Source organism: Vombatus ursinus, unplaced genomic scaffold (assembly GCF_900497805.2).
Source record: "Vombatus ursinus unplaced genomic scaffold, bare-nosed wombat genome assembly UNPS02014807.1, whole genome shotgun sequence".
NCBI classification, from domain to species: domain Eukaryota; kingdom Metazoa; phylum Chordata; class Mammalia; order Diprotodontia; family Vombatidae; genus Vombatus; species Vombatus ursinus.
In genome coordinates, this window is record NW_020954585.1 from 54,638,061 (window position 1) to 54,665,219 (window position 27,159).

General features: G+C 38.7%; 1 protein-coding gene across 2 annotated transcripts in view; it reads left to right on the forward strand.

Moving 5' to 3' along the window:
• The window catches only part of LOC114052259 (cAMP-dependent protein kinase type I-beta regulatory subunit), a 247,615-nt gene that overhangs the window by 315 nt on the left and 220,141 nt on the right, over nt 1-27,159 (forward strand). Inside the window, exon 2 of one of the 2 annotated variants that reach the window (XM_027874783.1) lies at nt 1,561-1,745. In XM_027874783.1, coding sequence (XP_027730584.1) covers nt 1,569-1,745 — 177 coding nt within the window. In that variant the 5' untranslated portion in view covers nt 1,561-1,568. Of the gene's footprint in view, nt 1-1,560; nt 1,746-3,630; nt 3,672-27,159 lie in introns of those variants that run through there. The other variant, XM_027874784.1, reaches the window with a different exon arrangement.

The window sequence follows — 27,159 nt, forward strand, 5'->3', positions numbered from 1 at the left end:
TGTCCATCCCCCCCCACTCCCCGGCCTGGGGAGCTGCTGCCCCAGGCGCCTCCCCAGACTGGACAGAGCCTCCTGCCTCCCTCTCCCCGGCACTTCCAGTTTGAGGGATGCCTTAGGGGGTGGGGAATTCAGCTTGCGCCAGGCCACGAAGAGGGTCCTTCTTCCAACCTCCCCCCCCAATATAGGAGATTTAAAAAAAAGCTGGAGATCTGTGGTTGACATATGAAAACATACCTCCCACCCCACCCCCACACCACACACTCAGGGGATGAGACATTGAAAAGAATAATTCAACCCTTGTGGGACCTAAAGGCCACAGAGGGCTTTCCCCATTTTGTCCCTCGGGGAGGAAGTGAGCTACCATACAGTTCTTAATGACGGTCTTTTGCTCTCTCCCAGTCCCTTCCCTTGCGGATAATATAAGGAATGTAGCGGACTGATCTTGGTGTTGAAAAGGATGGAAATGGAAATGATTTTTTCCTTGGGAATTCTTGCAGCTTTAAGGTTTAATCCTTGTGTATTACCCACAGGGAGCCAAATTTCTCTTAGCCTTCATAAACCTGAAGCTATGCTGGTGGGAGACTGGAGTTTTCTGAAACCTCATGCAGAGTTCTTAAACATTGGTATGGAAGCTTGTTAAACCGAATTCTGGAACCTTAGAAAAAAAAATAAAATAGAGTCTTATCTATTATAATTTAAATTTCTTCCTGTCTTCAGGCTGGGAGATGAATAAGATGACCTCTCACAGATCCCTTCTTTGTCTTTATTATTCATGATGTACAATGTAGATTATTACACAAAGAAAATGCTTCTGTTTATTCCATAGGTTACTATTAAACATTAAAAAAATTTTTTTTAAAAAATCTTTCCAGACTTGCTCCCTCTTTTCTCCTTCTTAGAGTTGTCACAGCTTGATACAATAAGCTGTGGGTTGTGACTATATTTAATCGTCTCACACAACGGTCTTTTTAAAAACTGAGTGTTGCATATGTGCAAAGCAAGTATTTGTGGGATCTTTGCTGCATCTGCCATAGTCCAGTGGAGGCATCACTGCTTCCTTTACCTCAACCTCAGCATTTTCTTTCTGGTTCAAAAGAATATCCCTTCTATTTATTTGATTTAGGAACTAATGAAAATGTAAGAATCTCTTGTCTTTCCATAGGTATCGGATTAGAGGTAAGAAAAATCAAGTTATTTTTTAGCTCACAGAAATCATTCATATTATCCTCCTGGGAATTACTAAATGCTAAATTATTTGGAAGAAAATGCTGTTGATTTTTGATGATATCCATTTCAAATGGCCACAACTATTAAAAAATTGTTTAAAATATTTTAAATGTAGTGTCAAATCTCCAAGAAGAAAATTCAAAAGCATTTCTTGTACCATTTCTTCTTCCCTCTCTCCCTTCCTTTCTTCTTCTCTTTTTCTTTTCATTCCATCTCTCTCTTCCTTCCCCGCTCCATATTCTCTCTTCCTCCTTTTCTTGTTTCTTCTCTCTCCCTCTCCCTCCCTTTCTTCCTACCTCTCTCTCTTCTTTTTTTTTCCTTTCTTTCATCAAGGTTTGAAGATGGCTTCTTCTTCCTCCTACAACCTAGAAGAAGATGAGAGCCTGAAAGGGTGTGAGCTCTATGTCCAGAAGCATAACATTCAACAGCTTTTGAAAGAGTGCATTGTAAACCTTTGCATCTCCAAACCTGACCGTCCCATGAAATTTCTTCGGGAGCATTTTGAAAAATTAGAAAAGGTCAGTAGCCTGAACTGACTGTTATTTTCCATTTACAGATGTACTCATATAAAATACTGAGTTAACCTTTCTTTCCATTCTGCAATTCCCTTTGGCATTTAGCTTAAAATGCCCAAAGATTTTTTTTTTTGCTTGTGAATTTTCAATGGCTCCATGAGAAAGCTGTAAAATTAAGTGCAGAACTTTGACAAACCATCATGTATTTTAAAGCAAATAGCCACAATGGCTGTCGAATTGACCAGTATTTGGTTGATTACCTTTGGATTTTTTTCCCTTCTGCCATTTTCAGAAATCACTGATGTTTCATACAAATGTGTTGTTAAAATGGCCAAGATGACCAGATTTCAATCCTTCAGAAATTTCTGACCATTGATATTGCAAAGAATATTTTTGTTCAAAGAAGATTGATTTGAATACCCCTCTTCCTCTTCCCCAGTCCCAAATATGATTTTTAGCTATATGGAACCTGAGTCTCCATTAACCCAAAGGTTTGCATAAACACATAGAAGAAAGAAATTCATAATGAAACACTTAAATTGAAATTTTAAAAAATGAGATCTTTCAGAACACATCTTATATGCTTATCATTATATTTATGCCCTATCCTATTATCTATTGTTTGCACACAGCAATTGGCTAATAGATGCATAGTGAATTGAATCTCCTGCATATGTATGCAGTAGAAGTTAAGAGTGTATATGAATTTCCCAAGATTCATACTCTACTTGAAGAACCCCACCAGCATTTCTCTCTTTCACGAGGAGAATGAGGACCCTGCTCCCTCAATTCATAGGGGGTGAAAAGTGATGAAGGAACTACATATCCCTACACATTCTGTCTGAGAATGAAGAATGTGCCCTCAACTTCTCTATTCAATCACTTATATACTCTTCACTTAGAAGTATGAAGATAGGTAGCAAGGCCTCATCACTGCCTTTTGTGTTCTTTCTAACTTTTGGTACATTCCCTCATATCCCTGTGTTCTCATGCAGTCATAAAATTGTCCAGCTTTCCTACTGCAGTCCCAAATCTTTCCCCAGGCAGTACCCACATTCTAAATTCCTCTTTTCCTTTACATCCCACCATCAAAATTTGTCCTAAGTCCCATGCCCTCAGAGCCTCAGATGCCTTTCTTGTTTATCTGATGAATAAATCCAGGTATACCTGTTAATAGAGGTTATTTACCCTTTTGGTAGCATTTGCATTTTTTTTGTTTCTAGATTTAAACAATTCTTTTCACCAAATGAAAAAATGAAAGAATTTTGGCCCTTTTGGTGAGCCATTGGAGGAGATATTTTTGAATGGGGGTGGGAGGGCTTTCCAATGACCCTGTAAATCACACCAGGTAGGTGACTGCTTATTTTAAAGCCAAATCTGCAAGCAGCAATATATATATGGGGCTAGCTGTGGCTCAAAGATTCTCTCCTGAAATCCTATCAAGAAGGGGGATGGAAGAAGATGTTTTCCACTCTAGGTTTTTGTAGGGTATGTTGTCATGCCCTTCAGAACCAGAAAGGAAGAGACAGGTAGGTAATGTTACAGGGCTATCACCATTAACCATTTCCCACTTCAAATCTCAATACCATAGAGACTGAAGTTAATTAAACTGATTTATGCTTAAACCCCAACACTCATTAATTAGCTTTGCATAATGTTCTATTATATATTCACTGCATGGCTTCAACTAGGAGACCATTAAGGTCCTTGCAGAATTCCATTATTTACATATTGAAATCTGTGCGCTATGTTCTAAAGTGTGTATATGAGACATTTGTTGTATTAGAATCAGGAAAAGGTTACCTACTTTCAAGTCCATTTTAGAGAAGGTGTCAGGTTTCATGGGTAAGGCATGTAACCAAAGCAGAGTAGTCTTATCAGTACTATTCTGGCTGCAGTGAAGAAGACTTCTTAAGAAGAATCCTAATGGTAAGAGTTAAGGTTTATGAAAACAATTTAGCTTTGTTCAGAGGCAGATATATTATGGTGGGGCAGTGGCAGACACCTGGGTGAGTTAGGATTTTTTCTTTTTCTATAGAGACTAGGATAACTGCTTGTGAAAACAAAGGTAGGTGCAGTAGGGTATAACCTTTCAGGAGACTCAGTTGGAGTACCTCAGTTCTGTCAAATCTGTATGAGCTGAAGCTAGATCAAGGTAACTAACTATTGGCTAGTTTTCTTATTAAGAAATGTTTAAGACTGTTGTATTACTCATTTTTTGGGACCTAATAACATCACTGGGGACAAAGACAATTTTTTCCTGTTGAGATTTGCCTTTCAGAAGATTGTAGATATCTTTTTATCAGTTCTTTGTTTAAATGTGATTTTCCAACCTGATCAGTTGCACAACTATTTACCTGACTTGGTGACATAAATATACTTGCTTGTATCCATACCAATGAAGTGCAACTCCACACTTCATAAAGAGATTTTTTATGAAAATACTATACCATTCAGAGAACCAAGGGCATTTCTGAAAGGTAATGGTTAAACATGGAACACCATACTATGTTGATGGCCAGTGTTGAATGTGTGGATATTCTAATGATTATTAGTGTTGAACAAACCTTTGCAAGTGATAGAAAATGAGAAATTATGTTAGTTTACTGTACCCTAACTAATGCATGAGGAAAGGATTTTGCTTTTTTTTTCCTTTAAAAGAAGATTATTTGGTTGTGTGTTCTCTCAGGTAAGCATATTCTCAGGGAAACTCACCGATGATGGCAACCAATTTTGAATTAGAACTACTTCATTAACTAAAGTGAAAGTGACTATTGTTGTTGTGTATGAATTGGTTGACGAATTGATGTAATTTTCTTCATTGCTATGGGTCTCTGATCACACTGATTTGTATATTCTCTCCATTTGGGTAAAGGAAAATCCATCCATGCCTTCTCATTCTGTTTGATTGATACTGGTCCGTATTTTCCCACAGATTTAAATGAATGTTTTTTTTCCCATTAACAAGCATTTAGCAAGTATTTATTTTCTTCATCTCCTACTCTCCTCCCACTGAGAAAAAATAAAATCTTTCTAACACATATGCATAGGTAAGCAAAACAAATTCTCTCATCAACCACTCTTTGTTTTGCCTCTTGAAACATCACTGTTCTGTTAGACAGTGGTAGCTAGCATGCTTCATCATTGGAAACATGGTTGATTATTATATTGATCAGAGTTCTTAGGCCTTTCAAAATTGATTATGTCTCTCATAGCTTTTTCATAGATCTGTCCAGTGTTCTCAAAACTTTCCACTAAGCCTTTTCCCTAAAAATTTATAGATACCAATATAGCACTCTTGACTGTCTATCTGTTAGCCCTTGTATTCACATCTTTATCTACCCACCTCATTTTTAGTTATATCTATTTCTATCAGCTGTAGCTATATCTCCATAATTATTAAAAGACAAAATTCTAGAAGTAGTTTAATGGAAATTTTGAGCAACTGTTTAACTAGTTGCCTCAGTAAGTAAGAATACTGGCCTTGGAGTCAGGAAGACTCCTGTGGGAGGATTTGAAAAAATTTATGGGAGACACAAATCAACTTTAAAAGGCTTAAGAACTCTGCTCAATGCAATAACCAATTATGATTACAAAGGACCAATAATGAAGCATACTACCTGCCTACATTCTGACAGTGTGGTGATGGATTCAAGATCTGTGTAACCTTGTACAAATTACTTGACTTCTCTCAGCCTCAGTTTCCTCATCTGAGGGGTAATAATAGGGGTAATAATACTTCACAGGGTTATTGTGGGGATCAAATGAGGTAACATATATACAGTGCTTTGCAAACCTTAAAGTGCTATATAAATACTTGTTATTATTATTATGTGAAACATGGAGATATTAGATTAAGTTGAATGAAAAACTTCCTTCAGGATCTTCACATACTCTTCTTATGGCATACATTGAACAGTTGGTCAACATTTTACTAGTAGAGAAATAATCTTTCCAAAGAAATGAATTTTCAGAAAAAATTTCATGAGGATTTATTCAATTTGGAGAGGTGGTCCCTCTTATTCAGTTGACTGGGTAGCCCATTATCCTTAGCTCCCCCTTTCTCAGCTTGCTTCTACATAACTTAATGATGAAAGGATTTTTGAAAATGACTTTGTTCATGGTGCCGTCCAGGAGCTATTTAGTATTAAGTCTTGGGCCAAATGCTACATTTAGAATTCTTTCTTCTTTGGGGATCTATATTGAGTTCTATATTAAGATTTGTTTTAATAGATACACGGTCAGCAAAAGGAATTTTTGGATAGGGAACATTTGTACCTTAATTCTTCTTAATGAAAACTGATATTGAACCAGAAAAGGAAAGAGGATTGGTAAGCCTCCAAAAAAGTCCTGATTAGTTGAAGGTTTATTGCCATTGAATGGAGGAAGATATGCATTTTAAACCTCTCACATTATCATGGCTTCTTGAAGTAGATGCCAAGTGGAGTTTGAGGCCTTTGTAGTGTAGGTGGATAGAACTGGCCCCATAACCAGGAAAACCTTGAAGACTGGCTCTGTGACCCTAGGCAAGTCACTTAAACTTTCAATGTTCAAGGCAACCCTCTAAGACTATAAATTGTAAAGAAAGTACTGACCTGTGTTTGTAGAGGAAATGTCTTCATTCAGGAATTCCTTTTATTGCTAAAATTACAGGTCTGGACCCTATTCTGACCCTAAAGAATACTCCTTCTCCCAGAAATGGTAAAACTGGATTCAAAGCAGAGAGAAGAGGTAATCAAGAAGTCACAGCCCCTTCCAACCATTTTGAGACTGAAGGGAACTTTTGCAAAAGAATCAGGTCTTTACATGATTAAAGCAATAGGTTTTTATTCTGGGTCTGTCATAATTTTCATAAGGGAAAGCTTAAAGGTTGAAGATTGAAATACACATTCAGGAGTGGGAATAGGAGCAGGAGCAGTGAGGGAAGGATATGACTGTAGCAGGTCTCCAACACCTCCACACCAGAACCAGAGCATATACATACAGTCAGGGCAGTTTGAGTTTGAGGAGGAAAAGGACCGCCCAGTTGTAGCTCCAGCACAATTTGGTTGGTTTTCTATGATGTCACAAGCACAGAGATTGGATAGCCTTCTTGTGTAAGTGTGGAAGCTTCCAGAAATTGCAAGAAAAGGCTATAAGAGGGGTTTTCCAGAGGGGAGAGAGTCAATTTTAATAGGGAACAGGACCAGAAGAATCAGAGAATTTTTGGATTATCATACAGGGTTATAGAGGATCTCTTGTTGCTAACTAGACTTTCTTTATATTTTAGTTTTTCCCAAGATCTTTATAAAATGACTTTAAAATTCTTTCATTACTTGTTTTGAACAAGAAAAAAGCGTAACAGGGGTTTTTACCTTGGAGTCGGTGGATAGACTTCAAGGGGCCTTTGTGTTTGAATGGGAAAAAAATTACATCTTATTTTTACTAACCTCTAACTGAAATTCAGAATTTCCTCTAATTGCGAATTAAATACCACCTCCCCCCCCCCCCCCCCCCCCCCCCCCACTGTTATTATTCCAAGAAAGCAGTCCAGCATACTTCCGAAAGGGTTCATAGCACAAAAAAAGTTTGGAGCCCTTGATCCATAAGAACCTACTTGTAAAATTAAATTTACCACATAAAACAAAAATCATAATTTTGTCCCTTTAATTGACCTTTGTTCACATTGCAAAACCTTGATAGTCCCTTTTCATTGAAGATTCTTAAAGTAGGAATAGCCCAGAAGCTTTTTATAGTGAACTGATTTTAGTCTTTGTTTTGTAGCTAATGTAATCTCTGTTCCTAGGAGCTTATTAATTATCTGCTTTTGCAATTGACAACATTCTCTAGTCTAGTTCCTTCCTATCCTCCATTTTAAAGACAAGGCAAATACACCACACTTTTCATCCATTGCCACTTTCTAAAATTTAAAGGGACTCAGGAAAAGAAGCAGATTTAATTTTGAACGGAGAATCCACCATTTTTGTGTGAAAGTCAAATTGATGATGGTGATTAATATTTTTATATGACTAGGTGGAAAGAATCACAGGCTCTATAGAGACAGATGCTCTATAAATTATGTGGGAAAATACATGAATATATCTGGCAAAATTAATCACAAACATTTGTTAAGCACCTACTAAGTGCCTAGGGCTGTGCTTTGCACTGGGGATAACAAAAGGCAAAGTCCAGTTCCTCCCCTCAAGGAAGTAAATGTGTTAACCCTTGCCTCAAGTTGTAATTAGTAATTTTGGCAGCTGGAAAATAGCATGGAATGTTCCTAGAAGTTAGCGGCTAGGTCCCTTCAGAACATCTTTGGGAAAATAATGCAAGATGATTGTGACAAATTGAATTGAGTAGGAGAATGGATTAGTTACTGGAGTGGCTCACTTAAGGGTATTTGAGCAAAACATTTGATCTGGTAGCTTCCTTTTAAACTAATTATTCTTGCTCACTTGGTACTGAACTTAAATGATGTGAAAGAGTGGATATGTTAAATTTTTGCTACTCTCTAAATGTCAGTGCCTTGGGACCATCCCTCTCCTCACTCCTTTTGAAGTTTTCCCCTGCCCTCCAATTTTCTAATCTTTTCCCCAAATAAGTTGGTGCATTTAACTTTTATAGTTATTTAAAAAAAAAAAGTATGGGAGAATCAGTTTAACTTGGAGAGGGTTTGCCAAATTCACCTTATCTACAAACTGGCATTTAAGTAGACCTTCAGGGAGTGAAAAACAACTGTGGTAGGAGTAATCCACTTCAGAGATTTTAATTTAACATTACAAAAACCCTTCCAGCACTATTCAGAAACGTGTGACTGTTCCTTCTCAATCTTGTGATTATTCCAATGATGACTAAGAATGCACCTAAGTGGCTTGTTTTCCACCACCGTTTGTTCCTAGCTGGGCTTCATTTTTATGTCAGGAAATTTGTTTTGTACATACATTTCATTTTCTTCTGACTGGTTGCAAAACCTTTAATCTTTAAATCTTGACAGATCCTGAATAAACTGGATGGTGGTCAGTATTTGGTGGTAAGTGATAATAGGCTGAAAAAAGAAATCTTATTTTCGTCTCAGCTTTTAGCCTTCTCTTTAAAATCCTACCAGCAATGCAGGATGATCAGATGCGAATATTTAGTGCTACTGTCTTTCAATTGTCCCAGGAGGCTTAGATTGGATGAATGCCCTTATCTAGAGAAGGAACCACAGGTCCTGTAGCCTAGGCAACAGCTGTTCACATTCACCCCATGTGCGTATCAAATGACGTCAAATGGTAGAGAATGCTGCTTTCGCTTATTTGTCTCACTTTGTCCCTGCTGGGGAGATAATGATCTTGTTTTTTCTGGTTGGTTTTGTGTGTGTGTGTGTGTGTGTGTGTGGTAGAGGGGAGGAAGAAAAGCTAAGCAGAGAGGTTGGCACCCCAGATTTTCTCATTCTAGGGACTAAATTAAAGAATGGTGATATACTGTATTAGGAGGTTTAGATTATAAAAAGGAATTTTTTTCCCCCTCTGGATTTTAAACCAAGGAGGAGGGGAATGAGAGAAGAAAGCTTAAATCAGCCTAGCTGAAAGAACATTGGGAACATTAGGAGTCAGGTCCAGGGTCCAGACTCTGCCATATTTAGCAAGCCACTTAATCTGTTCTGTGGCTGATCTTCCTTCTCTGTGAAATGAGGGAATTAGACAAAATGATCTCTAAGCTGTTCTGTGGAAAAGCTGGCCCCCTATTCTTTTGTTTTAACAAAAGAAAAAAATTGGACCGAATGAGCATCTCTTTGTCTAGCTGGTTTCATTCATAGGCAGCCTTTTGCTCTGTGTCTTTTTCAGTTACGTATTGTGCTTGATGACAGTATCGTTATGGCTAATAAGGCCCATTTGGACTGGCCCATACCATCCTTTTTTGGGATCTCACATTCCTGTTGAAAATGACCTCCAGAGTAGGAACCCTTATAGGTAGGGTGGGCTGAGGTCAAGGTATCTGGAATTCCCCACTTCAAATGAGGCAGAGGAGCCAATTTTTTGGGGGGGGCAATGTTATATCAGAGCCAATGTGGTCTAGGAGAAAGATCACCATATTTGGAGATAGAAAATCCAGTATTGAATCCTGGTTTAACTACCTAAGTGATGTGTATAACCTTGGGCAAAACCCTTCAACTTGATGAGGTCTAATTCGGATATTAATTTGTATTGGAAAGATAGATATCCATAGTGGTTAGAGAGCTGGCCTGAACATAAAGAAGGCCTGGGTTCAAGGGCCACCTCTGGCTCATACTTACCTGTGTGATTCTGGACAAATAATTTAACCTCAGTGCCCCAGACAACTGTCTAAGACTCTTAAATTGTGCAGCAGCCCCCTGTGCTTGGAACTCCACCGGCAGAAGGCATTTCCTCATTGTAGTGGCCTGTAATAGAATTACAAGTAAAGTCCAAATTTAAAAAAAAAGTTGAACTACTTACCTTGCAGGGTTATCATGAGGATCAAATGACACTGTATATATAAAGGGCCTTATAAAAACAATAATAAATGTGAGTTCTTATTAATAAGGCTGCAAAACTGAAGCCTCTCTTACCCTCAAAGTAATAAATTCTCATGTGTGTGCGTGCGTGTGTGCGTGTGTGTGTGTGTGTATAACAGTCCTCCCAACTCTCTCTTTATGGTAAGCTGGACGAATGCAAAGAATGAGAGCTAGAAGGGGCCATAGAGATCATCTAGTCCAATTCTTTCGTTTTGCAGATGAGGATACTGAGGCCCAGGGAGGCTTGCTCAGGGTCCCACAGTTAATCACTGGCAAAGCTAGGACTAGAAAACTTGTCTGCTGGTGGGAAAGTCAAATTTCCCTGAGTGGCCAAGTTGCAACAGTTAAATTAGTTTCTGAGAATTCAAACCAATCTAAATTTTGAGGTTTTTGCTGGGAGAATCTACTGATCGAACACAATCTTCACTTAATTTTTACTTAGGGGTCTTTTAAGTAAAAAACAAAACAAAACAAAACCAACAAACCCCAAAAATATCAAGCCAGGCGCTTCCCTCACCCAGGCCTGACAGTGTCTGGTGCCTATTCCAAGGCTAAGATTTCAACAAGATTCATGAAGCAGGTTTACATGTCTTAGGACTCTGTTCTGTCTGGTTTCAGAAAGAATGATTTTGTGGCATATTGATTTAAAATGTAAAGGCTATTTTTTTGTAACTGAATGACTTGGAGTATTTAATATACATTTAAAAAAAAAGTAGTAATTCCAAAAAAATAAAGCCAAAGTCTGTGGGAAGGGCAGATGTTTATAAATTGTATGGAGTCTTATAAAATGTGAAATTTAGATAGCCTTCATCGATTATGAGATCTGCAGCTTAAAAAAAAAGTTAGAGTACAATTTATGACAACTCTAAATGAATTACTCCTAAGATTGGATTTACTTGGGTATAGCATTGCTGGCGTAATAGAAGCCAAACAAGACTAAAATACTAAATGTTAAATACTAAAATAGTAAATAGCATTAGAGGCGTTGTCACATGATGGGGATTTCTTTTTAATGGATGGGGTAAGTTGTTAAGTAATGTGTTAACCCTCCAGATTCCATAATTTGTATCTGCCAGTTTCACAGGATCCAGGTCTGGAGCTTAGAAGGGACTTCTGGGGCCATGTGGTAGTTGTTGAGTCATGTCTGACTTTATGCGACACCCTGTGGACAAAAGTTTTCTTGGCAAAGATACTGGAGTGGTTTGCTATTTTCTTCTCCAGTCTGTTCCCATTTTACAGATGAGGAACTAAGGCAAATAGGGGATAAGTAACTTGCTTAGGGTAACATAGCTACTAAGTATCTGAGTCTGGATTTGAACTCAGATCTTTCTGATTCCATCTGCTCCACCAAGCCATGTAGTAGAACCTCCTTATTTTACAGATGAAGATACTGAGGTCCAGGGACACAGGCAGCAAACATCGGAGGAGGAATTTGAACCCATGTCCTCTGACTCCAGAACCAGTGTTCTTTCCATCATCATCATTAGTCATTTTTCAGTCATGTCTGACTCTTCATGACCCCATTTGGGATTTTCTCGGCAAAGATATTGGTGTGGTTTACCATTTCCTTCTCCAGCTCATTTTACAGATGAGGAAACTGAGGCCAACATGGTTAAGTGACTTGCCCAAGGTCATACAGCTAGTATCAGAGGCCAGGTTTGAACTTAGGTCTTCCTGACTTCAGACCCAGTGCTCTATGCACTGTGCCACCTAGCTGCCCCCTTTCCATCATGTCAGACTACTTAAGGGAAAATCCTCAAGGGCTAAATTGAGTTGGCAAACATTTAATAGCCAGTTCTCCAGAATACGTTTGAGCTTAATTTGCAGAATTAACATTTTCTTCATTACTTTCTTTTTTTTTTTTTTGCTAGGCAATGGGGTTAAGTGACTTGCCCAGGGTCACACAGCTAGTGAGTGTTATGTGTCTGAGGTCACATTTGAACTCAGGTCCTCCTGAATTCAGGGCCGGTGCTCTATCTACTGTGCCACCTAGCTGCCCCTCTTCATTACTTTCTTAAGTCTAAGCAATCAACAAAACAATAAACCAAGTCCTAATCTGTAGTGTTTGCTGGTGTAAATGCTCATACTGAAAATTTAATAATTAGGTCGTGGGTTTGAGCAGCATATCCCCTGCAGGGGTTTTATCTCTCAGACAAAAGACAAAAGATTCCTATTTGTTCAGGCGCAAAATGCTAGTGGCTCATAGCTTGTGAGATATGACTTTTTTTTTTTTTGCTCCTTTGACCATTATTCTTAGATTGTAATCAGTCTGGGAAATGTTTGTTGTCAGTTACAGAAGCAGTCTATTTTAGTGAACACATTTAATCAAATAGCTGGGGTATTGTTTGGTTTTCAAAACTTCCTAAGAGAGGCTATAAATCAAAAGGCACTAATTGTATAGTAAACATTTCAGGTGATTTCCAAAAGGTGACTGCCTTATTTCCTGGACTGGAGATCTGTGTGGATTAGGAATCAATCTGTGTCTAATATGTTTTTATTCTCTCACCCTTTTGTGTTCCATTAACCCAAGTGAATGATATTAGCTTAACTGGAAGGCCTACACATCTCTTTTTTTAATGCCCCTCCCAGTCCTTGAAATTTATAACAGCCCCAATCTGGTAGTGATTATATGGCATATGCAACAACAATATTTTAAAATCATTTAATATCTTATACCATTATCCAGGAGGGTTTATGAAAAACAAAGGGGTATTCCTTTTATATAATCTCTTCAGTCCTAATACTTTTTCCTCATGTCTGGATATGAAAGCCTAGCTGAAGGGAACTAGTCTAGTCGGGTCAGGGTATAGCCAATGGAAATTTAAAATGATTAATCTTGTTGACTAAGGTATGTCATTTGCAAATGAAATCTGAGCTGGATTTCAAATGAACTCCATATTCAAATTGATTATTGTTTTATCTTTCTGAGTTGTTTTCCTTACCCAATTTTTTTGGTTGTTGTTGCCCTTAGTATTTTGAACCAGTCAGTCAACAAGTATTTATTGAACATTTACTTTGTGCCAGGCATTATGCTAAGTGCTGGGAATACAAATGGAAGCCAAAAAAAAAAAGTCTCCTTAAGGAAATTTCTTAAAGAGATATTCTAAAGCGGGAAGAAAAAGAATAAAAGAAAGCTGAAAACGGGGGAAGTAAGAGTGGGGAGGTGGAAGGGGCTGATGGAGCTGGGTGAGAAATGTGGAGATGGCTAGCCTGGGTGCTTCCAATGGAGGTGCCATCCAATCAGAGAGAGGTTGAAGGGTAGAGGGTACCTCTGAGATGTGAATTCTAGGGCTGAAATGACCTTTCAGAATGAAGAGGTTTCTGGGGCATGATGGAGAAATCCCGAGGGCAACCTGATGAGAAAAGCTTAGTGCCCGCCAATGTGTCACTCCATAAATATTTATTAAGTGCACACTAACTACCCAGCATTATGCTAGGCATATTAATGTTCTAATACCTTGATGAACCTGTGATCTCATGGATATGGATATAGAGCACTGACTACAGCCCATTTGTACTTTCTCCCATTCAACTCATCCATGTCTTCCCATAAATTCTCCATAAAGTGGCCGCTTGATGTTCTGAGGGGGGGTGGGTCTCTTGATATTCTTTGGATGCCGGTGGAGTAAATGGGCTGTCTGTCCATTTTCCCTTATTTTGATGAGTCACCTCATTTTCTGGCCATAAATCCCTCAGATGACTTATTTTCTACTTCTTTGGTGTAATTGTTCATTGGTAATATACTGCAGACTCTTAGAGGGTACAGTGGATGATGAAATCATAAAATAGATGGTTCCTGCTCTCGGGAGGCTTTTAACCTATTTGCTGAACAAGATAGTTACATTTAAAAGAACTGGCAACCTAGGCATTATAATTCTAAAATTTTATGACTGTCTGCTAAGTGCCTAGTGAGTAGTACAGACAAGAAGTATTTATGGTCGACACAGTGAAAAGATCTCCAAATTCACAGAGGTCCTTGGCATGAATCCCAGCTCTGTTGCTTACTAGCTGTGTGACCTTGGACAAATCACTTAATCTTCAATAGTGTACTCATCTGTAGAATGATGTGTCTCTGAGATCTGAAATTGGTTAATTCAGCAAAGTGAGGTGACCTCGCACTGATGGTCAGGGAAAACTTTAGGAGGAAGTGGGATTTGATCAAAGCTTTGAAGATGGGTAAGGTTTGAATAGGTGGAGAGTGAATGAATTGAAGGTGGGAGGGGGTGGATAATATGGGGAAAAGTGTAGAAGAAAAATAGGCAAGGTATTTTGGGGAAAACAGTGCTAGATAAATACTTATATAAGCTCACCTTTTGGGGTTAAACACATTTTTCATTAAATTAGAGCTGGTTTATACACCAAGTACACTTGCTCCTGCGGCGTTCCCCATTCCCTACCCCTCACTCCCACCCCCTGGCCCCACTCAGAAACTTCATAGCAGAACACTCAACTTGCTGCTGAAATAGCTGTTAATGGGAAACAATGAAAGCAGCACTGACTTTATTTTTTTGGACATGGCCAATATGTGAATTTGTTGTGCTTGACTATGCATGTTTGTAACAAAGGATTTTGTTTTTCTTGCTTTCTCCAGAGGGGGGGTGATGGGGTGGTGGGAGGGAGAGAAGGTGGATCTTCACTGGAAATAAAAAATTAATTTAAAAAAATGAAAATTGGCTTAGGATCAAAGAATTAGAGCCCACAGAAGTCATCTTGTCTAATCCCTCATTTTACAGATGACAGTGAAGAGATTATAGAGGAGAAGTGATTGATTAATAGATGTTTGTTGATTAAATGACTTGCTTAAGGTTATAAATATAGTAAATGGCACCATCAAGTTGCACACCCAGGTCCCTGGACCTCCAAATTTACTCTTCCTCGCTTAGAGTAAATAGCTTAAGCTGTAATTTTTAAACAAATGTAACCAGGTTGGCATATTAACCCAACTTATATATTGTGCTATATGGTAATAGAAATCAGTGAGTGAAGTTAATAAATATCAGGCGGTGGGCCTCATGGAAAATATTGTTTTGGGTCTATGGCAATCAATCAATAAACATTTATTAAGAGCCTACTGTGTGCCAGGCATTGTGCTAAGCACTGGGGATAAAGATTGTCCCTGCCCTCAAGGACCTCACAATTTAATGTAGGTCAGAATATCACAGAATATGGTATAGTGGAATGACAATCAGCCTGGAAGTCAAAAGACCTATTTTCTAGCTTTATCTTTTCCACTAATTATCTGTGTGACACTCTCCAATTCACTTAATGTCTTTAGGTTTCAGTTTCCACATTTCTAAAATGAGAAATTTTACCATTTTTAGATTTTGAGGGACTCTGTGACCATCTAGTTCAATCTATACTGGAAAGGAATTCCCATGATTGACAAGTGGTGGTCTAGCCTTGTCCAGACTTTCAGTGGGTGGGGTGGGGGAACTTACTGCCTCCCTGAGGCAGCCCATTTCACTTTTAGACAGTTGTAATCAGTAAGAAGGTTTTTTGTTTTTTTGCCTGACACAAGCTTAAATTTATTTATTTATTTTTTTACATCTTATACCCATTACCCTTGGTTCTGCTTTTAGTGGCCAAATAGAACAGATGTACTCTCTCTTCCACATTATTCCTCTGATACTTTAAGAAGACTCATGTTCCCCCTAAGCCTTCTCTTTTCCAGCTAAACCAATCTTTATGTGATGTAGACTCAAGGTCCATCATCTTGGTTGCCACTCTCTGGCCTATCAATATTTTTCCCTAACTGTGATGTCCATAACTGAATATAATACTCCAGATATGGATTAAAGAGAGCAGAGCGTAAAGACACTATCACCTTTTTTTCTGGAAGCTATACCTTTCTTAATACATTCCAAGATTACAAAGCTTTTTTTTTTCTTCTCTTAATGGCCATCTCACTCTGCTGATTCATGTTGACTTACAGCGGCCTGGCTCTAACCCCTGCCTGCAAGATGGAAGGCTCTGCAAGCTCAGAGGGACAGAATTGCAGGCTCACTCCTGGCTGGCTTGAGCTTTCTTCTTGGTTATTCAAGCCCCAGCTCAGGTCTGTGTGCTGAATCTAAGTTTCTGCTGTGGGGTCAGAATAAATACAGATGCCAACTTTATTCTTTCTGTTCCTGCTTCTTACTTAACACGGATTCAGGCCCATCTGTAAGAGATCCATGACCCAGCTGTGGGGTGAGAGTGACCAAGTCCTCATTGGATCTGTGACCGCTTCTTGTCCTGGTATAGCTTTAGGCCCCAGACCAGTTGTCCTCCTGGAAGGTTCTGGTTCAGGCCTTTTTATCTGGCTCCCTCCCCAGTGCCCACAGTCCTCTAGCTGTCATTCTGTTCTGGCCTCTGCTGGAAAATTGACCCACTGTGGCTTCTTGAAAAATGAGTCTGGTGCTCTTCCTTGATCTTTGTTGGAATGGTTGCAAGGGAGAAATGGGCTGTACTGCTTCCTAAAAGTAAAAAGTAAAACTCTGTCATCTTTGCTGGTCTTTCATATTGATTCTGTAGCCTATTAAGATCCCCAGGCCTTTTCAAATCAACTCTCTAATTATGTCTTTCCCAAACTGTACTTATGAAGTTGATTTTTTGAGTCCTGGTGTAAGACCTTACATTTATCACTATTGAATTTAATCTTGTTAGATTCAGCCCAATGTTCTATATCTTATAGCCCATCAGTAACTTTTTGGATCCTATTTCTGTCATCCAGTATGTTAGCTATCCCTTCTAGTGCTGTTTGTTTGCAAATTTGACAAGTGTGCCATCTATGCCTTTATCTGAGTCATTGATAAAAATGCTAAATAGCACAGGGTCAAGCTTTGGGGCTTTCTACAAGGTCAAGTTGACATCCAACCATCTTTCAACCAGTTCCAAATTGATCTAAATGATGATCATCTAATTAACATTTTATCATCTTTTCTACTGCAATTAGATGAGATACTTTACCAAGTGCTTTGTTAAGATCTTGGTAAACTATATCTACAAATTGCCTTGACATGCTAGTTGACTAGTAACCCTGTGAAAAAAGGAGAATAAGTTCAACATGACCTGTTCTTAATGAAGCTATGCCAGTTCTTTGTAATCACTACTTCATTTCCTGAGACATTTACTAACCATCTTTTCAATGATTATATTCTAGATTTTCTCCAGGAATCAAAGTCAAGATTCCAGGCCTATATTTTACAAATTCTGTTTTCTTCCGTTTTTGAAAATTAGGACATTTGCCATCCTCTAATTATTTAGCACCCTTTCCATTTTCCATTATCTTTCAAATATTACTGACCATGGTTCAGCATTCATATCTGCCAGTTCTTGGAAGAACTGAGATGAATTGAATTCATCAAGATGGTCTCTGTCTCCTTATCTTTGATAGGAACTCTCTGTTGGCCTTTTCTAATCTGTCATTTGTAGTGCAAAGGACGTTCCCTTTGGTAGAGAGTTTTGGCCAGCTATGGTTTCACTCTGTACTGATTTATCACAATCTCATCCACCTCAAATGGCATTCCTACTATCTCTTCTTTGATTAATCTCTATCCTCCATTGTAATTGGGGGAAAAATCCTTTTGGGTTTGGACTTTATTTTGAACACTATTTTTACAGGCCTGTAACTAGCTCTTTTTTTTGTTGTTGTTGAGGCAGTTGTTGTTAAGTAACTTGCCCAGGGTCACGCAGCTAGTAACTGTCAGGTGTCTGGTCTGAGACCCCATTTGAACTCAGGTCCTCCTGACTACAGGGCTGGTGCTCTATCCACTGCGCCACCAGCTGCCCCCCCGCCCCTTTTTTTGGAAGGCAGTTGGGTTTAAATGGTTTGCCCAGGGTCATGTATCTAGTAAGTGTTTGAGGCTAGATTTGAACTCAGGTCCTCCTGACTCCAGGGCTGGTGCTGTATTCATTGTGCCACCTTGCTGCTCCATGTGCCCTGCCCTTACAGTCATTCTGCTAACTGTCCTTGGTTCTATCTTCTGGACTATCATTGAAAAATCTAAGTTTATTGGTAAATTTCCTACCCATCCACATCAGTCTCTTTAGACAACTTCTGTTCTTCCTCTTTACTGGAATCATTTCCTTTTGTATCTTCAAGATTTCATTATTGAGAGTTTTTCATCTTTAACTAACTTCCCATTCTTCTTCTTCCTCTTAACCTTTGGAAGTTGCTCTTCCAAAATCTAGGGTGCATGACCAGCTTTCTTCTATCACAAACTCCAGGGGGGGAGGAGACAGTTCTTCCCAAAATTTTAATCATTTCTGTTCCAGCAACTAGTTCCTCCTTTTAGTGAGAATCAAATCCAGAAAAGAGTTTTTGTTTGTTCTTTCACCTTTTGCAGGATAAAATTAGCATAGAGAGTGGTTAAAAAGATAGTAACTGCTCTGCTTTTGGCAGAAAGAGGGCTTCAGCAGATGCTTAGTTAGTTGAAATCTCTCGTCACTAATACATTATGCCTCTGTGTCAGGCTTGTGATGTATTTCCCAGACTTTTCATCTATTTTTTCTTTTTTTTCCAGGTGGTCTATAGTATACTCCAAAAATAAAAATCACTTCTATTTCTTCCTTCATTGATCTTCTTCCAAATACTTTCCACCATGTTTCCTCTCACTGGTTCCTGAATTACCTCACATTGGTATGCCTTTTTAATATACAGTGCTGCAGCAAAATCCTTCACCTCCCCAATTTTACTCATCCTGTTTCTTCTGAATAAATTGTAATCATCCAGAATAATAGTTATCATAGGTTTTGTCCCATCAAGTCTTGGGAATACCTGTGATTTCAAATTGCTTTGCATTAGGACCTCAAGCTCCTATTCCTAATTTTTCAAGTTTTGGGCATTAATAGACATTTAAGGGCATGGATTTTACTACTGGTTCCTTTTTTGATATATTGTCTCCTGCGAATATCCAGGTGTCTTATCTGGTATTATTCCTTTATAGTAACTACTCTCTGTGGTATCTAGCTTGTTGAATATACCAGAAAGTTTTCTTCATCCTCTATCCTTTTTTTTTAATTTTAAAGACCTTTGAAGTTAAATCTACAAGACACCAGGCAAAGACATTCTTACCAGTCCTTGTTAAGTGAACTCCATCCCTGATCAAGTCTGTCATCCTTATATTTTAAGCTATGGTTCAGATATCTAAATGTAAATTTCTTGGCCCAGACTATGTACACTTTGGTAATATTTTCCAGATTCCTTCTGACGGTATCATGTGTGACTACACAAATTAGCAGAATATGGTAGTAGCCATCCATTTTGACAAGTCTTAGGAGGATTTCTGTTATTTTATATTGTGGCTTGGAGATGTACTCTAGGAAAACAATACTCCTTTCTATTTTTGTCAGGCAAAGAAGTAACTGCCTTGATAATCCTTAGTCACCAACTGTCATTACTCTGCTCTTCGACCTTTGACTTCTTATTGACTTTCATGTAATAGCTTCTGTGCCTTGACTTTGTCATTGCTTTGAAGATAAACAACCACTTCTTCAGAACGTATATTTCTGTCTTCTCCAGAAAGATCCTCACATTTTCTTGGTTCCAGTTGTAGAGTGGTATTTTGTTTTCCTCTTTCTTCTCTGTGTGATATTCTTTCACTCTCCAACCCCCTGTTAAAGGTCGAGGTTTCCCTCCTTCACCTTAGAGCCTTTTCCACCATTTAAAGCTCTCTTCTATTTTTTTCTATAAAATGAACATATCTTTGTGATTGATAACTTCTAGTGTGAAGAGACATTTCTGAAATCTCTTCGTTTTCTCATTTGTGAAAGAGATGATCATACACTTTAAAATTTTTATTTTCAGTTCCAAACCTTCTCCTTTCCTCTACCATCTCCCTGACCCATTCAGAAGGCAAGAAATGTGATGCTCCTTTTACAAATGAAGTCATATTTCCATACATTTAGAACATAGATGGCAATCACTTGACTGGCAGAAATAAAATCATTGCATATCCAGTGCAAGTCATTGCAAATTTTTCCTTTGCTCTCCATACTGATTGAGATTCTTAGCCTCTTTTTGAAACAGTTTTGGGGTATTAATACCTTACCATCCCCCAAGCACTCTGTTAAAACTTTTTACAGATTTAAGTACCCCGCTTCTTAACATCTTAAAAGTCCCACTTAAAATCTTTGCTTTGTTTCAGCAATTTTATTCACTCTTATTCCTTTTGTTTTAGGACTAAGTTTTTAATTATTTACCGGTTTGTTTTACTTACTATTCTACTTAACTTCTTTTACTTCTTTTACTTGCCTTGCTTTGCCAATTTATGGCCTCTTTTTCCTTCTTTCTGAATATTTCTCTTTATTTAAGTCCTTATTCCTTAATCCTGTTCCTTTCCTAACCACCTCTCACAGAATTGGAAATAAAATCTGGACATGGAAATTATTTTCCTTCAAATTTTCCTCAGTTTCTCCTAAATATTTCTAATTTTCCTTTCCCACATTTAATTTCTGGCCTCCTTTACAAGTCTAAACCATCTTCAAAATTTTCCTTTGCCTCATTCAGCTTAATTCCTTCTCTTTTCTGTCAGTCAGTCAGTCAACAAGTATTTATTAAGTATCTACTGTGTATCAAGCACTGTGCTAAGTGTTGGGAATACAAATACAAGCAAAATGATAGTTCCTGTCCTTAGAGAGGTTGCAGTCAACACATAAAAGAAAACTGAGGGGCAGCTAGGTGGTGCAGTGGATAGAGCACCGGCCCTGGAGTCAAGAGGACCTGAGTTCAAATGCGGCCTCAGACGTGTAACACTTACTAGTTGTGTGACCTTGGGCAAGTCACTTAATCCCATTGCCTAGCCCCCCCCCCCAAAAAAAACCTGAGAGGCTAGTGAGGGGAAGGTCTATTGTGTGGGGTTGATGATAAAAGAAGTCTGGATTGCATTCTGGTGAGAAAGGAAGAGGCTGCTAGGCTCCTTCAAAGAAGGTTCTGGGAGGAGCCATTCATTCAGAGGGAGGTGTTACAGGCATGAAGAGTACTTCTGGGTGCCGTCCAGGTCTGAAATAAGCTTCCAGGATGAAGAGATTTCTGGGGCATGAAAGAAAAGTCCTGAGGAGTATAGCCTGGTGAGAACTGAAGATGGGCTGAATCCTTCTCCCACAGACTCTCTCCAAGCAAAAACCAGAAGTAGAACACAATCTCTGAGCTCCTTCTAGCTTTAAGATTTTGTTATTGATTTAGGGTTCGATGACCTAACTGCACATAGAAATCCACAATGTTTTACCAAAAATATTAAAAATATACTGTTCCAGGTAGGTACCAAGGTGACTAAGATTCAGAGACTTATTTATAAAATGCATTTTATTTATCCTTGATAAATGAAACTAACCACAGTTATCACTGGCCTGGGAAATCAACACTAAGATACCTCATAACTGCCATATAGGAGGCAGCATGGTACAATGGAAAGAATACTTGATTTGGAGTCAAAGGGCAAGGTTTATGTCCCAGCACTGCCAATTCATATCTTTGGGCCTAAACTCTTCATCTCCAAAATGAGAGAGTTGGACTAGATTTCTTCTAAGGTCCCATCTAGCTCAAAATTTATGATCTTATAAACTATAATAGATAGGCTTGCTTCATCTAGTGGTTGGGGAGGAAAAATAATTATAGACCTCAGTTCTTTGTACTTTTAAGACATCATGGTTTTTTTTTTTCCTCTCTCTCTTTTTTGTTTGTTTGCACATAAAACCAGCCTTGGCGATAGAAATCTTTTTCATTTTGCTACCTGAGACTCTTGGAGCCAGGAATAAAGGGATAAAACTACAGCCTTGTATCCTGAGATCAGACTTTATAACAATCAAATGCGGAGGCATGAATATTTTAACAAATAGTGTCTTACCTCTTGCTTCCCTTAAGGTCAAGCCTTGAATTGCCTCTGGAATTCCATCCTGGGACCCTGGATCATCCCCAGGCCAGAGAATCCTTAAGAAGATGATGGGTTATATGAGGTTAACTAGGGGAATTGGCTTAGCTCCAATACAGGATTTGTGTGATCTCACAGGTCTGAGACTGTACTTAAAGGTATAGAATTAGAATTGATTAAGTCTCTTCCGAGTCCTTCAGAGTGGTCAGTGGCTAGGATAGGGCCACAACCTATTAAAGTTGTCACTGGTTGGTTAAGCTGTGAATCAGCATCATCAAGCTGGCTTGATACTTTTTTGAAAGCTCAGCCAGACAAGTGAAAAAAGGGGGGAGGCAATTAGTATTCTCCATTTACATTTTTATATGCCTTAAAACTATGTCTAGGGTTCCAGTACTTAAAAAAAAAAATCTGCAGACAGACCTGCACCTGGGTTTTGTCTGGAATGCTCTGGGATTTGGAGTTTCCCCAGTGGGATGGAATCACACCTCCCAATTTTCTGAAAGCTTGCAAACTTGGAAGTGGAAGAAAATTGTTGGGCAAGAGTGGCATGTCACAGGACGTGGATGATTTAAGAATTTGTGCTGCCCATGCTAGATTCCAAAGTCTTGTCCTTCTGTTTAGTATGACAGACAGAGCCTTGTTTTTGCCAGCATCTCAAGCAAACAGCTGTGAATTTTAGCATGATAAGGCCTATAATTCTGGCAGGCTGAAAACTCCAATAGCCCAGATGTTGCCGTAAAAGCATAACAATGATTTCTTCTGATCTAGTTTTAAAAGTGATAATTATCTCTTTAAGGTCAAGTTGTGAAGTTGATGTGAACTTTTCATGACTTGGTTATGAAATAATAGTTTATATAAAAAAAACATTTAGTGGATTGTTTTAAGTGGAAAAGATGTGGAAAAGAAAAGCTCAATTCTTTTACTTGGGGGAGGATGATGGCTATCTGCCCTATAGGGGCTTAGCAAGGCAGAAATTTTCCTCAAGGCCTGTTCCTATCTGTTGATAGGATCTCTTGGCAGAGAAAGTAGTCATCTAAATGGTGTGATCTAAAGGCATCAAAAAATCCTTCCTGTAAAAAAAAAAAATACCTTCCCTCCAGCGGGCTGTCATGCACCTAAAAATTTTGGACAGTGACTCAGGAGATCTGCCTTCCACTCCTGCCTCTGTTACTTAACCCCTGTTATGATATAGCTGACAGGGTTTTTTTTTGTTTGTTTGTTTGTTTGTTTGTTTTTGGTAGACTTCCACAAAGGGAGAACCCACCAACTCTTGAAGTGGCCCATTCCACTTTTAGATAGCTTTAATTGTTAGGAATTTCTCCTGACATCAAGATTAAATTAACCCATGTATTAGCCCCTCCAGGACCAAAATAGAACAAGTCCAATCCCATCTCCTCTTGATAGCCCTTCAATATTTGAAGACCACTATCATGTATGGTCCCCATGAGTCTTCTTCTCCAGGCTAAGCATGTCTAGTTCCTTCAACTGATTCTCATATCATGTGAATTCAAGGCCCTTCACTATGTTGGGTTGCCTTCCTTTGGACTTTAAATTTTTGGTGCCCAGAACAGAATGCGATAATCCAGAGGAAGTCTGAGGAGGGCAGAGTACAGTGGGACTATTCCTGAAAGCAATGCCCTTCTTAAGGCAGCCTGAACTTTTGTGCCTGCCACAATCATACTACGCTCATTTTGAGCTTTTGGTAGGCTAAAATTGCCAGATCTTTTTCAGAACTACTCTCTATTCATGTGTCCCTTATCTTATGCTTGTGAGATTGATTTTTTTTTTCTACCCAAGTGTTAGACTCTACATTTATCCATATTGAATATCATCTTCTTCTATTCAGTCCAGTGCTAGATTGTTACGGGCCTTTGGGATCTTATCTGTAACCTTCAGTGCTGCAGGGGTCTCTCCCTACTCACCTCACTTATTATCGATGATCTAAGAATAGCTTTTATATTTCAAAATAGTTTTACTGTGTTTTACGACATAAAAACTATTCTTAGCTTGCCAGACTTCCAAAAAACAGGTGAGGTGTAAGATTTGTGGAGGGGAGGGGAAGAGGGGTAGAGAGCACTGACCCTGGAGTCAGGGGGACCCTACTCCCTACCCCCACCCCCATTATGTTAGCTGTCCCTCTCAGGTTTGATATGCATGCCATCTCTGCCTTTATCAAAGTCATTGATAAAAATGTTAAACAGAATATCAAGCCCAGATCACTGTGCTCCTCTGGAGATCTGCAACATTGGCATTGAATCATTAATTATTCTTTTGAGTCAGCCATCCAAAATTCTCGTTTAACATATATATCTCTCCCTGTTCTCCTGATGAATACTATGAGTTACTTTATCAAAAGCTTTGCTAAATTCTAAGCATTATATCTACAGCATTCCACTCATCTGCTAGTTTAGTAATCCTATCAAAAAAGGAAATGAGCTTAAGCTGGCATGACCTGTTCTTGATTAAGCCATGCAGGATCTTCGTAATGCCAACTTCCTTTTTTTAGATGCTTGCCAGTCAGTCATCTCTTTAATAGTCCATTCCAGAATTTTCTCAATAGTTGAAGGACAGTAGCCAGGCCCATGATCTTCAGATTCTGTTTTCCTTCCTTTTTTTTTTTTTTTTGGTGAGGCAGTCGGGGTTAAGTGACTTGCCCAGGGTCATACAGCTAGTAAGTGTCAAGTACCTGAGGCTGAATTTGAACTCAGGCCCTCCTGACTCCAGGGCTGGTGCTCTCTGCTGCTCTTCCTCCCCTTTCCTCCACCCCCTCCAATCAGGTCACCATTTGGCTTTCTTTAATCTTGTCCTACTTTTCCCATTTCCCCTGCTCTTTCAAACAGCCATAACAAGGGCTCATTAGTCACCTCTTCCAGTTCTTTCAGCTGAAACTTATCTGGGCCAGGTGGGATGTGGCAGCAAAAATGGCTAATAATATCCTAAACCAAATCCTAGACAGAGTAAACAAGAAAAGGGAGATGACAGTTCTCTTGTATCCTGCCAGATCTGGAATACACTGTTCACTTTTAGTGCCACATTTTTTTGGAGGGAGGGAAAGCTAGAAGCAAGTTTAAGTAACTTCAGAAGAGAGAACCAGAATGATGGGAAGCCTGGAGAACATGTCATCTGAGCATCAGTTTCAGAAACAAGATATGTAACCTGGAGAGGATATGTTAGTAAATGTGTGTAGGGGATGGGGGTTTTCTTCAAGTATTAAAAGAGCTGCCATAGCACAACACTTTAAAGAAACTACCAAAGGGAAAAAAGTGGTCTAGCTATATTTATAAGTAAATTATAGCTAGTATTTAAAGAATAATGAATGCCTAAATACATATATTATTCTTAAGAATTGTGAAAGGAAGGGACAGGACGTTACAGTCATATGAAAGTTTCAGTCATATGAAAGTTGATTTGGGTTTGATGAAAGAAAAAAACTTCTTGACGATTAGAGCTATCTATAGGTGCAATGGGATGCCTCAGGAGATGGTGAGTTTTGCCTCAATGGACATCTTTGAGAAGGAACTAGATGATTAGGACCTGTTGGTGAAGGGAATTTTTGTTCAAGTACTGATAGTATTAGATGGCCTCCCCTTTCCCCCAAGATACTTTCCAACTCTTGGAATGAATAAGGGAAAATTCTTCTTTAGAGCTGATTCTCACTAACAAGGAAAAACTGGTTGCTGGGGTTAGAAATGATGGAAATCTTGGAGAAAAGTGATTACTCTGACCTAGAATTTGTGAAAGAGAAAAAAATCTAGGTATAGTCAGACAGGAACCTTAGAATTGAAAAAGCAGATTTCAAAGGGTTCAGAGGAAGTAAAGGTAGGATCTCTTGACTAAATAAAATGCTACAGAGGAAGCCAGCCCAAGAGCGTTAGAATTCTACAGACACAAAAGATAATAGTTTAAGAAGAAAATTGAGATTTATCTGAAGATAATGATATAGATACACAAGGGACTCATCCACTAATTTAGATTTTAAAAAGAAATACAATGAAAATGGAAGCAGTAACAGAGGGTAAATATAAGAGGAAGGCATAGTCTTATAAAATGGGACTATTTTATAGGTCCCATAAAACCTGTGGGTTCAGCAAAAGTTCAGAAGGAGTTGAGCATTTAATTAGAGTGGGTTCTGATCATAATGGAAACTAAAGATAATAGAAAAAAAGGACTATGGTTTTTTTGTGGGGAATAGCTGCAAAAATAAAGATGTCCAAATTAATAGAACGAGAAATAGAGATGTTAAACAATCTAAATTGTGGATATGAAATAGAGCTAGCTTTAAAGGAACTACCAAAGGGAAAAAAGTGGTCTAGCTATATATATATATATAAGTAAATTATAGCTAGTATTTAAAGAATAACGAATACCTAAATACATATGTTATTCTTAAGAATCATGAAGGGAAGGGACAGGACATTACACTCATTTTCCCATGGTATTATTTCCATCTGTGAGATCTAGCTACGGCCAAAGAATGCCAGACATGGGATGAGACAGCTTTTAGAACACGCCAAGTTTGGTCATAGGTGGTTGTGATTCCTAAAACTAGAGGTGGCTGAGGCTGGTGGATCTCTTTGAGTTTGGAAGTTCTGAGCTGTAATAGGTCTAAAGATGATTGAGGGTCTGTATTATCTATCACCAATATGATAGGCCCATGGGAGTGGGTTGCCTAAAGAAGGGCAAACCAGTCTAGGTCAGAAAGAGTGGTCAGAAAGGTCAGAAGCCAGTCCAAGAGAGATAGAATTCTAAAAGCACAAAATTAAGAAGAAAATTGGATTTTGTCTGAAGATAATAGTGTGGATGCACAGGGAACTCACCAGTCAACCTAGATTTTGAAAAGAAATACAGTGAAGATGGAAGAAGTAAAAGAGGGTAAATTTAAGAGGAAGGCATAGTTCTATAAAAACTAGTAGGGCTAAAGCTTATCGAAGTTCTGCATTGTCTGTCACCAATATGGTGAGCCCATAGGAGTAGACTGCCTAAGGAAGGATGACTTAGCCTAGGTCAGAAACAGAGTGGGTCAAAGCTTCTGTGCCAGTGAGTAGTGAGATCAGACTCATGAATGGCTGCTACATTT